Here is a 16,216-nt window from a genome sequence, read left to right as displayed (position 1 = left end):
AATAATAAGCAGGTACAGTACACAGATATGTTGTTTTGGTTATTATTATCAATAATAATAAGCAGGTACAGTACACAGATATGTTGTTTTGGTTATTATTATGAATAATAATAAGCAGGTACAGTACACAGACATGTGGTTTTGGTTATTATTATCAATAATAATAAGCAGGTACAGTACACAGATATGTTGTTTTGGTTATTATTATCAATAATAATGATAAGCAGGTACAGTACACAGACATGTTTTGCTTATTATTATGAATAATAATAAGCAGGTACAGTACACAGATATGTTTTGGTTATTATTATGAATAATAATAAGCAGGTACAGTACACAGATATGTTTTGCTTATTATTATGAATAATAATAAGCAGGTACAGTACACAGACATGTGGTTTTGGTTATTATTATCAATAATAATAAGCAGGTACAGTACACAGATATGTTGTTTTGGTTATTATTATCAATAATAATGATAAGCAGGTACAGTACACAGACATGTTTTGCTTATTATTATCAATAATAATAAGCAGGTACAGTACACAGATATGTTTTGGTTATTATTATTATCAATAATAATAAGCAGGTACAGTACACAGACATGTTTTGGTTATTATTATCAATAATAATAAGCAGGTACAGTACACAGATATGTTTTGCTTATTATTATGAATAATAATAAGCAGGTACAGTACACAGATATGTTTTGCTTATTATTATGAATAATAATAAGCAGGTACAGTACACAGACATGTGGTTTTGGTTATTATTATCAATAATAATAAGCAGGTACAGTACACAGATATGTTGTTTTGGTTATTATTATCAATAATAATGATAAGCAGGTACAGTACACAGACATGTTTTGCTTATTATTATGAATAATAATAAGCAGGTACAGTACACAGACATGTGGTTTTGGTTATTATTATCAATAATAATAATAAGCAGGTACAGTACACAGATATGTTTTGGTTATTATTATCAATAATAATAATAAGCAGGTACAGTACACAGACATGTGGTTTTGGTTATTATTATCAATAATAATAATAAGCAGGTACAGTACACAGACATGTTTTGGTTATTATTATCAATAATAATAATAAGCAGGTACAGTACACAGACATGTGGTTTTGGTTATTATTATCAATAATAATAATAAGCAGGTACAGTACACAGACATGTTTTGGTTATTATTATCAATAATAATAATAAGCAGGTACAGTACACAGACATGTGGTTTTGGTTATTATTATCAATAATAATAATAAGCAGGTACAGTACACAGATATGTTGTTTTGGTTATTATTATCAATAATAATAATAAGCAGGTACAGTACACAGACATGTTTTGCTTATTATTATGAATAATAATAAGCAGGTACAGTACACAGATATGTTGTTTTGGTTATTATTATCAATAATAATAATAAGCAGGTACAGTACACAGACATGTGGTTTTGGTTATTATTATCAATAATAATAATAAGCAGGTACAGTACACAGATATGTTGTTTTGGTTATTATTATCAATAATAATAATAAGCAGGTACAGTACACAGACATGTTTTGGTTATTATTATCAATAATAATAAGCAGGTACAGTACACAGACATGTTTTGGTTATTATTATGAATAATAATAATAAGCAGGTACAGTACACAGACATGTTCTGGTTATTATTATGAATAATAATAATAAGCAGGTACAGTACACAGACATGTGGTTTTGGTTATTATTATCAATAATAATAAGCAGGTACGGTACACAGACATGTTTTGGTTATTATTATCAATAATAATAAGCAGGTACAGTACACAGACATGTTCTGGTTATTATTATCAATAATAATAAGCAGGTACAGTACACAGACATGTACAGTACACATACATGTTTTGGTTATTATTATGAATAATAATAAGCAGGTACAGTACACAGACATGTTTTGGTTATTATTATGAATAATAATAATAATAAGCAGGTACAGTACACAGACATGTTTTGGTTATTATTATCAATAATAATAATAAGCAGGTACAGTACACAGACATGTTTTGGTTATTATTATCAATAATAATAATAAGCAGGTACAGTACACAGACATGTTCTGGTTATTATTATGAATAATAATAAGCAGGTACAGTACACAGACATGTGGTTTTGGTTATTATTATCAATAATAATAATAAGCAGGTACAGTACACAGATATGTTGTTTTGGTTATTATTATCAATAATAATAAGCAGGTACAGTACACAGACATGTTTTGGTTATTATTATGAATAATAATAATAAGCAGGTACAGTACACAGACATGTTTTGGTTATTATTATCAATAATAATAATAAGCAGGTACAGTACACAGATATGTTGTTTTGGTTATTATTATCAATAATAATAATAAGCAGGTACAGTACACAGACATGTTTTGCTTATTATTATGAATAATAATAAGCAGGTACAGTACACAGACATGTGGTTTTGGTTATTATTATCAATAATAATAATAAGCAGGTACAGTACACAGATATGTTGTTTTGGTTATTATTATCAATAATAATAATAAGCAGGTACAGTACACAGACATGTGGTTTTGGTTATTATTATCAATAATAATAAGCAGGTACAGTACACAGACATGTTTTGGTTATTATTATGAATAATAATAATAAGCAGGTACAGTACACAGACATGTTCTGGTTATTATTATCAATAATAATAAGCAGGTACAGTACACAGACATGTTTTGGTTATTATTATTGATAATAATAAGCAGGTACAGTACACAGACATGTTTTGGTTATTATTATCAATAATAATAAGCAGGTACAGTACACAGACATGTTTTGGTTATTATTATCAATAATAATAAGCAGGTACAGTACACAGACATGTTTTGGTTATTATTATGAATAATAATAATAAGCAGGTACAGTACACAGACATGTTTTGGTTATTATTATCAATAATAATAATAAGCAGGTACAGTACACAGACATGTTTTGGTTATTATTATGAATAATAATAAGCAGGTACAGTACACAGACATGTTTTGGTTATTATTATTGATAATAATAAGCAGGTACAGTACACAGACATGTTTTGGTTATTATTATTGATAATAATAAGCAGGTACAGTACACAGACATGTTTTGGTTATTATTATCAATAATAATAAGCAGGTACAGTACACAGACATGTTCTGGTTATTATTATTGATAATAATAAGCAGGTACAGTACACAGACATGTTTTGGTTATTATTATTGATAATAATAAGCAGGTACAGTACACAGACATGTTTTGGTTATTATTATGAATAATAATAAGCAGGTACAGTACACAGACATGTTCTGGTTATTATTATTGATAATAATAAGCAGGTACAGTACACAGACATGTTTTGGTTATTATTATCAATAATAATAAGCAGGTACAGTACACAGACATGTTCTGGTTATTATTATCAATAATAATAAGCAGGTACAGTACACAGACATGTTTTGGTTATTATTATTGATAATAATAAGCAGGTACAGTACACAGACATGTTTTGGTTATTATTATTGATAATAATAAGCAGGTACAGTACACAGACATGTTTTGGTTATTATTATGAATAATAATAAGCAGGTACAGTACACAGACATGTTCTGGTTATTATTATCAATAATAATAAGCAGGTACAGTACACAGACATGTTTTGGTTATTATTATTGATAATAATAAGCAGGTACAGTACACAGATATGTTTTGGTTATTATTATTGATAATAATAAGCAGGTACAGTACACAGACATGTTTTGGTTATTATTATTGATAATAATAAGCAGGTACAGTACACAGACATGTTTTGGTTATTATTATTGATAATAATAAGCAGGTACAGTACACAGACATGTTTTGGTTATTATTATGAATAATAATAAGCAGGTACAGTACACAGATATGTTTTGGTTATTATTATCAATAATAATAATAAGCAGGTACAGTACACAGACATGTTCTGGTTATTATTATTGATAATAATAAGCAGGTACAGTACACAGACATGTTTTGGTTATTATTATCAATAATAATAAGCAGGTACAGTACACAGACATGTTCTGGTTATTATTATCAATAATAATAAGCAGGTACAGTACACAGACATGTTTTGGTTATTATTATTGATAATAATAAGCAGGTACAGTACACAGACATGTTTTGGTTATTATTATTGATAATAATAAGCAGGTACAGTACACAGACATGTTTTGGTTATTATTATGAATAATAATAAGCAGGTACAGTACACAGACATGTTCTGGTTATTATTATCAATAATAATAAGCAGGTACAGTACACAGACATGTTTTGGTTATTATTATTGATAATAATAAGCAGGTACAGTACACAGATATGTTTTGGTTATTATTATTGATAATAATAAGCAGGTACAGTACACAGACATGTTTTGGTTATTATTATCAATAATAATAAGCAGGTACAGTACACAGACATGTTTTGGTTATTATTATTGATAATAATAAGCAGGTACAGTACACAGACATGTTTTGGTTATTATTATGAATAATAATAAGCAGGTACAGTACACAGATATGTTTTGGTTATTATTATTGATAATAATAAGCAGGTACAGTACACAGACATGTTTTGGTTATTATTATCAATAATAATAAGCAGGTACAGTACACAGACATGTTTTGGTTATTATTATGAATAATAATAAGCAGGTACAGTACACAGACATGTTTTGGTTATTATTATGAATAATAATAAGCAGGTACAGTACACAGACATGTTTTGGTTATTATTATCAATAATAATAAGCAGGTACAGTACACAGACATGTGGCATTTAGTGGAGCCACATTGATTTAACAGAGCAGTGCAATAAGCAGACAGTTGTGCAGAAGAGGAGTCAGAAAGCAGAGGTCATTCCGGGGTCAAAGGTTACGGTGATGTCATACAGCAGGGTCGTTCTTGAAGCTGTCCGGGTAAAGCAGGAAACCGGAGAAGGTGCTGTCATCCTCACTGCTGGAGTACACACCGTTCCAGTCCCTCAGGGTCTCCAGCCACACCTGGTCGCCCTCAAATAGGTGCATCAGGGCCAGGTTGGAGCCCTGATCAATGTCCTGGCCGTACAGCGAGTCCCGCGTCCGCAGCTTCCGTATCCCATTCACCACCAGGGCGGCGCGCAGGGGCCGGTTCCGCACGGTGATGTGGTACGTGAACAAGTAGACCCCCGAGAAGGTGACGTTGAACTTGGCGATCGTCGTGTCCCAGTGCCCCTCCCCATTGTAAAATATCTTATCGAACTTCACCGGCGCGCCTGGCGGGGGGAAGGACTTGCTCGGGAACAAGCCCACGCTGAAGGCGGAACGTAGTGGCTCCATGATCTCACCAGCCATGCCTTTAGGGCCTCGCAGCCCGCGTACGCCTTTCCCACCTTTCCCCCCCGGCTTCCCTGGTAGGCCCCTCCCACCCAGGGCACCTGGGGGCCCTCTGGCCCCGGTACCCCCCTTACCTCCCGGAGGGCCTCTCACTCCCGGTGCACCGTTGGTTCCATTCGCTCCGGCTGTGCCTTGCTGAGGTAAACACTCTCCCTTTTCACCATTCTCCCCCGCTCTCCCAGGGGGACCCTCTATCCCAGGGCTCCCGTTAGTCCCACGCTCTCCAGGGTCTCCTTTTTCTCCTGGGTCGCCCTTCAACCCGTCTTCCCCTCTGAGGCCTGCCTCACCTGTGTGAAGACGTTCTGTTGTCTTAGCAAACAAACCAAGCAAAATCATTGACTTTTCAAACGGTGATGCACAGTCTCATCATCGCTTTCATTCTAAAAAAGAAAATCTAATTCAGAATATGCAACTGAAACAGATGATGATTTAACACTGACTGACTGTCTAATCAAGCATATGGCTATAGCTAGCACTGGTAGCATACCTTTGTCTCCTGGAGTAGGAACACCAGGCAGTCCTTGATCACCTTTGTCACCTGTTGAACATGAAAGTATGCATGACACATTGGAAATATAATGATGCTTATAGGATTGTGTGCATCACCACCTCATTATGGGTGGAACAATGACACCCAGAAGGTATTTACTAGTGTTGGAGTCGAGACCACCTAACCCGAGACCGAGACAAGACCGAGGGGGGGGGGGGGGGGCGAGACCGAGACAAGACCAAGACAGAGGGCGGGCGAGGCCAAGACCACGACCAAGACCATTTATACGCGACCATTTAACCTTTAGACGGGGCGGCTGTAGCTCAGGAGGTAGAGCGGGTCGTCCACTAATCACTTTGGATAAAAGAGGCTCCTCCAGTCTCCATGTCGAAGTGTCCTTGGGCAAGATACTGAACCCCAAATTGCTCCTGATGGTGTGCCAGCACCCTGCGTGGCAGCCTGCCGTCATCGGTGTGTGAATGGGTGAATGTAGCTACTGACTGTAAAGCGCTTTGGATAAAAGCGCTATATAAATGCAGGCCATTTACCCTTTAGACTAGTGCTCTGCTAACAACTACATAAATCATTACATGTATTTACTATCTAGGAATGATAGTCAAATATAAATGGCTGTACAGTGTACTGTATACTCAGTGACAGAATGATAGTCAAATATAAATGGCTGTACAGTGTACTGTATACTCAGTGACAGAATGCAATCCTTTGATCTGAAACCCTTTCATATCACTGACCTTCAGAAAGGCTCGATAAAGTGCACAGAATGAAAAACACCTGATGACCTATGACTCCGCCCCCTTTGTGGTTTGTCTCCAGCCACCTTGTTGACCTGTGTTGTCTTCCTTTGTGCATGAACGTGAGGGGAGGGGCTACAGCGTTAGAAACTTTCAAACTGCAAGCTTATTGGCTGCGATTGAAGGAGGGATTTTTACACCCAATCACAGTAAAAAAATATATATATATACACAGGCAAGGAATGATGTCACTGCAGTTGTGGTCTCGGCTGGTCTTGAAATAAAATCCAGAGTCCGGCTCGCCCGAGACCGAGACCGATGGAGGGCGATTCCGAGACGAGACCGAGACCATCAAAATGTGGTCTTGAGACCGGTCTCGAGACCAAGACCAGTCTCAAGTAGTCCAACACTAGTATTTACACAACGCAGTGACCTTTTATCAATCCACAAAAGAAACAGATCAGCAGCAGCTGTACACCACGGTGCTGCTGCCGTGTGCCGTTGTACCTTTTTCACCATTGAGTCCGGGGGCTCCCAGAAGGCCTTCTATGCCTTCAGCACCTGCGGGCCCCAGCTCCCCCTTCTCCCCCTGCATGCCTGGGATACACAGAAGAGTAGAAGAAGGCACAACAACACTTCAATGCTTCAAATGTGTTTCTTAGACAAATAGAAATAAATACATATACATTAAGTTAAGTTATCAAGTGAAGTGATCCTTTATTTATCCCCATGGGGAAATTCATCCTCTGCATTTGACCCATCCTCTACTAGGAGCCTTCCTAGAACTAGGAGCAGTGGGCAGCCGCAGTGCAGCGCCCGGGGACCAACTCCAGTTCTTTCACCGGTGCCTTGGTCAGGGGCACTGACAGGAGTATTAACCCTAACATACATGTCTTTGATGGTGGGAGGAAACCAGAGGACCCGGAGAAAACCCACACGAACACAGGGAGAACATGCAAACTCCACACGGAAAGGACGTGGGACGGACCGGGGGTTCGAACCCGGGACCTTCTTGCTGTGAGGCAACAGTGCTAACCACTGAGCCACCGTGCCGTCATTGTCAAGTTGATCCTATGTATGCATTTTTTCTCCAAAGCCTTTGCCTTTCCATCAAGACTACTTCATAAAGAATGTCAAATATAAGATAGTTTAACACTTTCACTGCATCATTCCACTTTTGATTCTAAAATGTAAATACTACTACTACTATTACTACTCAGCTCCCCCCACAGTCTCTGGTCAACTGCCTCCACGCCATAAAAACCTGGATGACAACCAACCTACTCAAACTCAACAGCAGTAAAACTCATGGTTGTGGCCCCCAAGCCACTGCTCCGGAAGGTTGGAGATCTCCTCCTCCACGTAGAGGGCTCCACCATCTCCTGAAGTTCGCAACCTGGGCATCATCATTGACTCCACCCTTTCCTTCCAGTCCCACATCAAATCCATCACCAAGTCCGCCTTCTACCACCTCAAAAACATCTTCCGTCTCCATCCCTCACTCTCAGACTCCGTGGGAGAAACCCTCATCCATGTATTCATCACCTCCCGGCTGGACTACTGTAATGGAGTCCTGTCCGGGGTTTCCAGCAAAGCCCTGGACAGGCTCCAGTACGTGCAGAACTCAGCTGCCAGGGTTCTCACTCACACCAAGCTCTGGCAGCACATCACCCCCACCCTCATCCACCTGCACTGGCTCCCGGTCAAGTTCCGCATCCTGTACAAACTCCTCCTCCTTCTCACTTACAAATCCCAAATGCACTCGCCCCCCAAGACCTGTCCGACCTCCTTCACCAACACACTCCATCCCGGAACCTGCGGTCTTCAGACGCAGGTCTGCTATCCATCCCCCGTACCAGACTCAAAACCTTTGGGGACAGAGCCTTCAGCGTGGCTGACCCCACCCTCTGGAACGCTCTCCCTGCCGAAATCCGTAATGCCCCGACCCTGAACAGTTTCAAAACACACCTCAACACACATCTTTTTTCCATGGCCTTTCAAAACACACCTCAACACACATCTTTTTTCCATGGCCTTTCAAAACACACCTCAACACACATCTTTTTTCCATGGCCTTTCAAAACACACCTCAAAACACATCTCTTTTCCATTGCCTTTCCACATGAGTTAGTTCAGTTTAGTTCAACCATCCCTGTTGTTTGTTTTGTTTGTTTTTCCTCCCCCTCTCTCCTCTATCTGTATCCCACTCTTGTGAAGCGACCTTCGGTTTTATGAAAGGCGCTATATAAATTAAAGTTATTATTATTATTATTATTATTATTATTATTACTACTACTACTATTACTACTATTACTACTACTACTACTACTACTATTACTACTACTACTACTACTACTACTACTACTACTACTACTACTACTACTACTACTACTACTACTACTACTATTACTGCTATTACTACTATTACTACTAATAATAATAAATACATGTCTCCGAACTTTTGACTGGTAGTTTAGGTTATATATATATTTTAAATGCTCATAGAGACGTGCACTGCACTTGTTCTTTTCTTATCACCATCGTCCTAAATAATGCCGGCCTGTCTTTACCTGGAAGGCCCCTCTCCCCTGGTGGTCCAGGCGGACCATTGAGTCCCATGGGCCCCACAGGGCCTACCTGTGGCGGGCAGCAATCGCAAAAGTTGAAGAAGCATTCATTGTAGTCGAGGGTAAAATTCCCAAGGTTGCCCCCGGGGGGAGGCACGGCATCTGTGGGGAAGTCCGTGGGGAAGGTGTCGGTGGGGTAGGTGGTGCTGTCTGTGGGGGGCAGGGAGTAGGCATCCATCATGGCGTCAGTGGTCTCTGTGTGCATGGAAGGGGTTGCGGTGGTCCGCTTGGCTCGAGGAGGCTTGGTCGTTTGGGGTTTGGCCGGCCAGCGAGTGCTTTTGGCACAGGAGGTCAGGGTGGCGAGAAGGACCACAAGCAGAGTGGTCAACAGGAAGAGCAGGCGAAGGTACGTCATGCTGAGGGGTTGGCGCAGTGTAGATCTGCTGTGGGGAGGGGAGGGGGGGGGGGGGGGGGGGGGGCCGGGAGTTAGTACAGATTAGATAAAAACCACCACCACTATATTACTTCTTACTACTACAGTACTTTGTACTGGTTGACAGTGTCACTGATTTTTTTTTAGCAAATGTGATTCCTGAATTGCTACATACCGATGATGATGTTGATTAGATACCTTTCTCAGCACGATCCATGCTGTCCCTCATACTAGCTCCAGATAGTCAAAAACCAACCAGTACAAGGTCAAAGGTCATGCTCCTGTAAGCTGACTGAGGCTCACTGACATGTCATCCACAGTGCAATCAAAGCCTCAGTCAGCTTCAGTCAGCTTCAGTCAGCTTGCACAGCCAGGAGTGTGACCCCATTGGCCTTGTATTGGTTTGTGGCTAACTATCTACGGTGGGGGGTACGGTGGCGCAGTCGGGGGGTACGGTGGCGCAGTCGGTAGCGCTGTCGCCTCACAGTCAGAAGGTCCTGAGTTCGATTCTCGCCTGGGACACTGTGAGCGCTGTGGTTGTGTTCCCCCCCATATCTTCAGTGCCCACTGCCCAGGTGGGTTATCTCGTCGTAAGGGCCTTTCTCTCTGTGTGGAGTTTGCATGTTCTCCCCGTGCTCCCCCAGGGGGTTCCTCCGTATATAACCCCCCCCACTAAAAACATGCAGAAGATCAGATCGTCATCGTCATCCGACCAGTGACGACAACATCCAAAGTTGGTCCCCGGGCGCTGTACGAGAAAGCGACCACTGCTCCTGGCCTGCCCCCCCGGAGGAAAGGACATGCCTGGATGGGTTAAATGCAGAGGACACTTTTCACCGGCCACCGTCAGCATGAGTGTGTTGTGGCCGCATGCATGTGTTGTGGTGTTCGTGTGACAATAAAAGACGGGCTTGTCCGTTACGAGAGTTTTAATCTGGAGCTAGTATGGGTTACAGCATAACAGCATGGGTAGGTAGGTATAGTAACAGCATGGGTTGTGCTGGGAAAAGAATCTACTAATGATCATTGGTAAGTAGCAAATAAGTTAAGTTATTAAGTTATTTTAAGTTAAGTTATCCTTTATTTATCTCCATGTGGAAATTCATCATCTGCATTTGACCCATCCTCTACTAGGAACCTTCCTAGAACTAGGACCAGTGGGCAGCCACAGTGCAGCGCCCGGGGACCAACTCCAGCTCTTTCACCAGTGCCTTGGTCAGGACCACTGACAGGAGTCTTTTGTTTTTTTTGTAAATAAAGTTTTTATTTATTTACACACATAGACAGCATAAACATAAACAAACATTTTTACTTTCACTTATACATTTCCAGGCCTGTAATAAATGAACATACTTGGTTCCGTGATATATTCACAACAAAAAATAAATAAAATAATTAAAGCAATATAATGTAATATAGCCACATCACAGTGTCCCAGTCGTGCTATGAGCAAAGAAGCGGCCCCATGCAATTTTGAAATCCTCATTTCTATCATTGACTCTTGCCAACATACTGACAGAAGTCTTAAGGCCCAATTATACTCCATTTTCATCCGTAAATAAGGGCGTCCGTTTCAAACGGTGTAATCGTCACTGCCCACATACTTCCATGCGTCTTTCACGTTGGTATCATGTTAAGCAATACATCCACCAGTGGGCAGTAGAGAGTCAAATGTATGAGTGTGTATGTGGTTCTGGTCCATTTCATGCGTATCCGTAAGCTTTCAGATGACGGACAGAAAACGGACGAAATGAACGCAGAGTACGGACAGAAGGCTCTGTCCGTCTTCGTCTCCGTCTTTAACGTTGAGTATAATTGGGCCTTTAACCCTAACATACATGTCTTTGATGGTGGGAGGAAACCGGAGCACCCGGAGAAAACCCACACAAACACGGGGAGAACATATGCAAACTCCACACAGAAAGGACCTGGGACGGACCGGGGTTCGAACACGGGACCTTTTTTGCTGTGAGGCATCAGTACTAACCACCGAGCCACCAATAGGGCTAGGGTTCCAAAAATCTGAACTATCCCTTTAATGTCATGCATTTTGCCTGTTCTTTTACGCTACACGAAGCTGGTCTTCTTCACTTTGTAATCTTTTTAATGTCTGTTTCTTTGATCTATTTGATGTGAAGCACTTTGCATGGCTTCTGTGTAGCAATGTGCTCTACAAATCAACTCCAACTGGCCACTACAATGAAAACAGCTGATGAAAGAGAACGTGACAGGTGCAGCTTACCTGCTGATGTTTGACGGTGCTGCCTCTTCACTCCATCCCCCAGTTGGTGATGGATGCAGGCTTCTCCTTTCCTTATATTGCTCCCGGTAGTCCCACTTCCCCGCCGTCAAGCCCACGAGAGAACAAGGGACAGAAAACACCGGGGTCACGAGGGGTCAGGTGGCTTGGCAAGAACATATTAGGTGACTCCTGGGGGATAGGGATTAAAGCAGGTTGCATACAAGGGATAGGGAAATAATGCAGGTTGGATAGGGAATAAAGCAGGTTGCATACAAGGCTAGACTCATTCATTCTTTGTGATATTGGATCTGATTCCAGATCAGGGCCCGAGAGCACAAACATGGCTGCCGCGTCGCACACATGCTGGCTTTGTACACAAACAGGAACAACAACAAAGCTCACAGAGATGTATATGCATAATGTGGAGCCACGCACACATCGCGCAAACTCAAACGCATTGTGAGTAGCCTAATGGATAACGTCTCGCATGAGAGTGGCTAAAGAGTGCAATGCCTTGTCGTGAGTACACCGTTTGGCGTCACTTCAAACCCAAAAATGTGCCCGCCACAAACCCAGCGGGAGCAGGATCGATGTCCCCAAACAGGCCGCATCGCAACATTGATCTAAGCGCTCACCTCCTTCATCTAACAAACTCAAAGAGTCCCGTAAACCCAACAATGCATAGAAACCAAAGCCAGCGCCGGCAAACTTCAAATGTCTCAGAACGCATTGTAAGGTAGGATATAGACAGATCTTTGACATGAACTCTGAATGGCTGCTGATTTGAACCTCCTCTGGTTTATTGCTGAGGTTCCACGCAAAAACTGAGCAGGCCAGGAAAGATGGGGAAGAGAGTTGATCAAGTGAAGTGAAGTTCTCCTTTATTTATTTATTTATTTATTTATTTATTTATTTATTTATTTATTTATTTATTTATTTATTTATCCCCGTGGGGAAATTCATCCTCTGCATTTGACCCATCCTCTACTAGGAACCTTCCTAGAAGAATTAGAAGCAGTGGGCTGTGGGCAGCTGCAGTTTGATTGCCAGTCAGGCAATTGCTGAATTGATTGCTTCATCAGCGGCAGTGAGTGACTATTAACATTAACATAGCCTACATGTCTTTGACAGGAGTATTAACCCTAACATACATGTCTTTGACAGGAGTATTAACCCTAACATACATGTCTTTGACAGGAGTATTAACCCTAACATACATGTCTTTGACAGGAGTATTAACCCTAACATACATGTCTTTGACAGGAGTATTAACCCAAACATCCATGTCTTTGACAGGAGTATTAACCCTAACATACATGTCTTTTAGAAGAGTATTAACCCTAACATACATGTCTTTGACAGGAGTATTAACCCTAACATACATGTCTTTGACAGGAGTATTAACCCTAACATCCATGTATTTGACAGGAGTATTAACCCTAACATACAGTACATGTCTTTGACAGGAGTATTAACCCTAACATACAGTAGCCTACATGCCTTTGACAGGAATATTAACCCTAACATACAGTACATGCCTTTGACAGGAGTATTAACCCTAACATACAGTACATGCCTTTGACAGGAGTATTAACCCTAACATACAGTACATGCCTTTGACAGGAGTATTAACCCTAACATACAGTACATGCCTTTGACAGGAGTATTAACCCTAACATACAGTACATGCCTTTGACAGGAGTATTAACCCTAACATACAGTACATGCCTTTGACAGGAGTATTAACCCTAACATACAGTACATGCCTTTGACAGGAGTATTAACCCTAACATACAGTACATGCCTTTGACAGGAGTATTAACCCTAACATACAGTACATGCCTTTGACAGGAGTATTAACCCTAACATACAGTACATGCCTTTGACAGGAGTATTAACCCTAACATACAGTACATGCCTTTGACAAGAGTATTAACCCTAACATACAGTACATGCCTTTGACAGGAGTATTAACCCTAACATACAGTACATGCCTTTGACAGGAGTATTAACCCTAACATACAGTACATGCCTTTGACAGGAGTATTAACCCTAACATACAGTACATGCCTTTGACAGGAGTATTAACCCTAACATACAGTACATGCCTTTGACAGGAGTATTAACCCTAACATACAGTACATGCCTTTGACAGGAGTATTAACCCTAACATACAGTACATGCCTTTGACAGGAGTATTAACCCTAACATACAGTACATGCCTTTGACAAGAGTATTAACCCTAACATACAGTACATGCCTTTGACAAGAGTATTAACCCTAACATAACATACAGTACATGCCTTTGACAAGAGTATTAACCCTAACATACAGTACATGCCTTTGACAGGAGTATTAATCCTAACATACAGTACATGCCTTTGACAAGAGTATTAACCCTAACATACAGTACATGCCTTTGACAGGAGTATTAACCCTAACATACAGTACATGCCTTTGACAAGAGTATTAACCCTAACATCCATGTCTTTGACAGGAGTATTAACCCTAACATCCATGTCTTTGACAGGAGTATTAACCCTAACATACATGTATTTTAGAAGAGTATTAACCCTAACATACATGTCTTTGACAGGAGTATTAACCCTAACATACATGTCTTTGACAGGAGTATTAACCCTAACATCCATGTATTTGACAGGAGTATTAACCCTAACATACAGTACATGTCTTTGACAGGAGTATTAACCCTAACATACAGTAGCCTACATGCCTTTGACAGGAATATTAACCCTAACATACAGTACATACCTTTGACAGGAGTATTAACCCTAACATACAGTACATGCCTTTGACAGGAGTATTAACCCTAACATACAGTAGCCTACATGCCTTTGACAGGAGTATTAACCCTAACATACAGTACATGCCTTTGACAGGAGTATTAACCCTAACATACAGTACATGCCTTTGGCAGGAGTATTAACCCTAACATACAGTACATGCCTTTGACAAGAGTATTAACCCTAACATACAGTAGCCTACATGCCTTTGACAGGAGTATTAACCCTAACATACAGTACATGCCTTTGACAGGAGTATTAACCCTAACATACAGTACATGCCTTTGACAGGAGTATTAACCCTAACATACAGTACATGCCTTTGACAAGAGTATTAACCCTAACATACAGTACATGCCTTTGACAGGAGTATTAACCCTAACATACAGTAGCCTACATGCCTTTGACAGGAGTATTAACCCTAACATACAGTACATGCCTTTGACAGGAGTATTAACCCTAACATACAGTAGCCTACATGCCTTTGACAGGAGTATTAACCCTAACATACAGTAGCCTACATGCCTTTGACAAGAGTATTAACCCTAACATACAGTACATGCCTTTGACAGGAGTATTAACCCTAACATACAGTAGCCTACATGCCTTTGACAGGAGTATTAACCCTAACATACAGTAGCCTACATGCCTTTGACAAGAGTATTAACCCTAACATACAGTACATGCCTTTGACAGGAGTATTAACCCTAACATACAGTACATGCCTTTGACAAGAGTATTAACCCTAACATACAGTACATGCCTTTGACAAGAGTATTAACCCTAACATACAGTACATGCCTTTGACAGGAGTATTGACCCTAACATACAGTACATGCCTTTGACAAGAGTATTAACCCTAACATACAGTACATGCCTTTGACAGGAGTATTAACCCTAACATACAGTACATGCCTTTGACAAGAGTATTAACCCTAACATACAGTACATGCCTTTGACAGGAGTATTAACCCTAACATACAGTACATGCCTTTGACAAGAGTATTAACCCTAACATACAGTACATGCCTTTGACAAGAGTATTAACCCTAACATACAGTACATGCCTTTGACAGGAGTATTAACCCTAACATACAGTACATGCCTTTGACAAGAGTATTAACCCTAACATACAGTACATGCCTTTGACAGGAGTATTAACCCTAACATACAGTACATGCCTTTGACAGGAGTATTAACCCTAACATACAGTACATGCCTTTGACAAGAGTATTAACCCTAACATACAGTACATGCCTTTGACAAGAGTATTAACCCTAACATACAGTACATGCCTTTGACAGGAGTATTAACCCTAACATACAGTACATGTCTTTGACAAGAGTATTAACCCTAACATACAGTACATGCCTTTGACAAGAGTATTAACCCTAACATACAGTACATGCCTTTGACAAGAGTATTAACCCTAACATACAGTACATGCCTTTGACAGGAGTATTAACCC

General features: G+C 40.4%; 1 protein-coding gene across 1 annotated transcript; it reads right to left on the bottom strand.

The window, feature by feature from the left end:
* Positions 1-4,971: 4,971 nt before the first annotated feature.
* On the bottom strand, positions 4,972-9,684 carry LOC310797414 (inner ear-specific collagen-like; the record flags this gene model as incomplete). Its single annotated transcript, XM_083659783.1, has 4 exons — positions 4,972-5,747; positions 5,948-5,998; positions 7,210-7,299; positions 9,273-9,684. The coding sequence occupies 4 exons, from the start codon at positions 9,682-9,684 to the stop codon at positions 4,972-4,974; spliced, it is 1,329 nt and encodes a 442-aa protein (XP_083515909.1).
* Between the last annotated feature and the right edge of the window lie 6,532 nt (positions 9,685-16,216).

This window comes from Poromitra crassiceps (genome assembly GCF_964638095.1).
Source record: "Poromitra crassiceps genome assembly, chromosome: 23".
NCBI classification, from domain to species: domain Eukaryota; kingdom Metazoa; phylum Chordata; class Actinopteri; order Beryciformes; family Melamphaidae; genus Poromitra; species Poromitra crassiceps.
The sequence above is the reverse complement of the archived record's forward strand: the minus strand, read 5'-3'. Positions and strand labels throughout refer to the sequence as shown.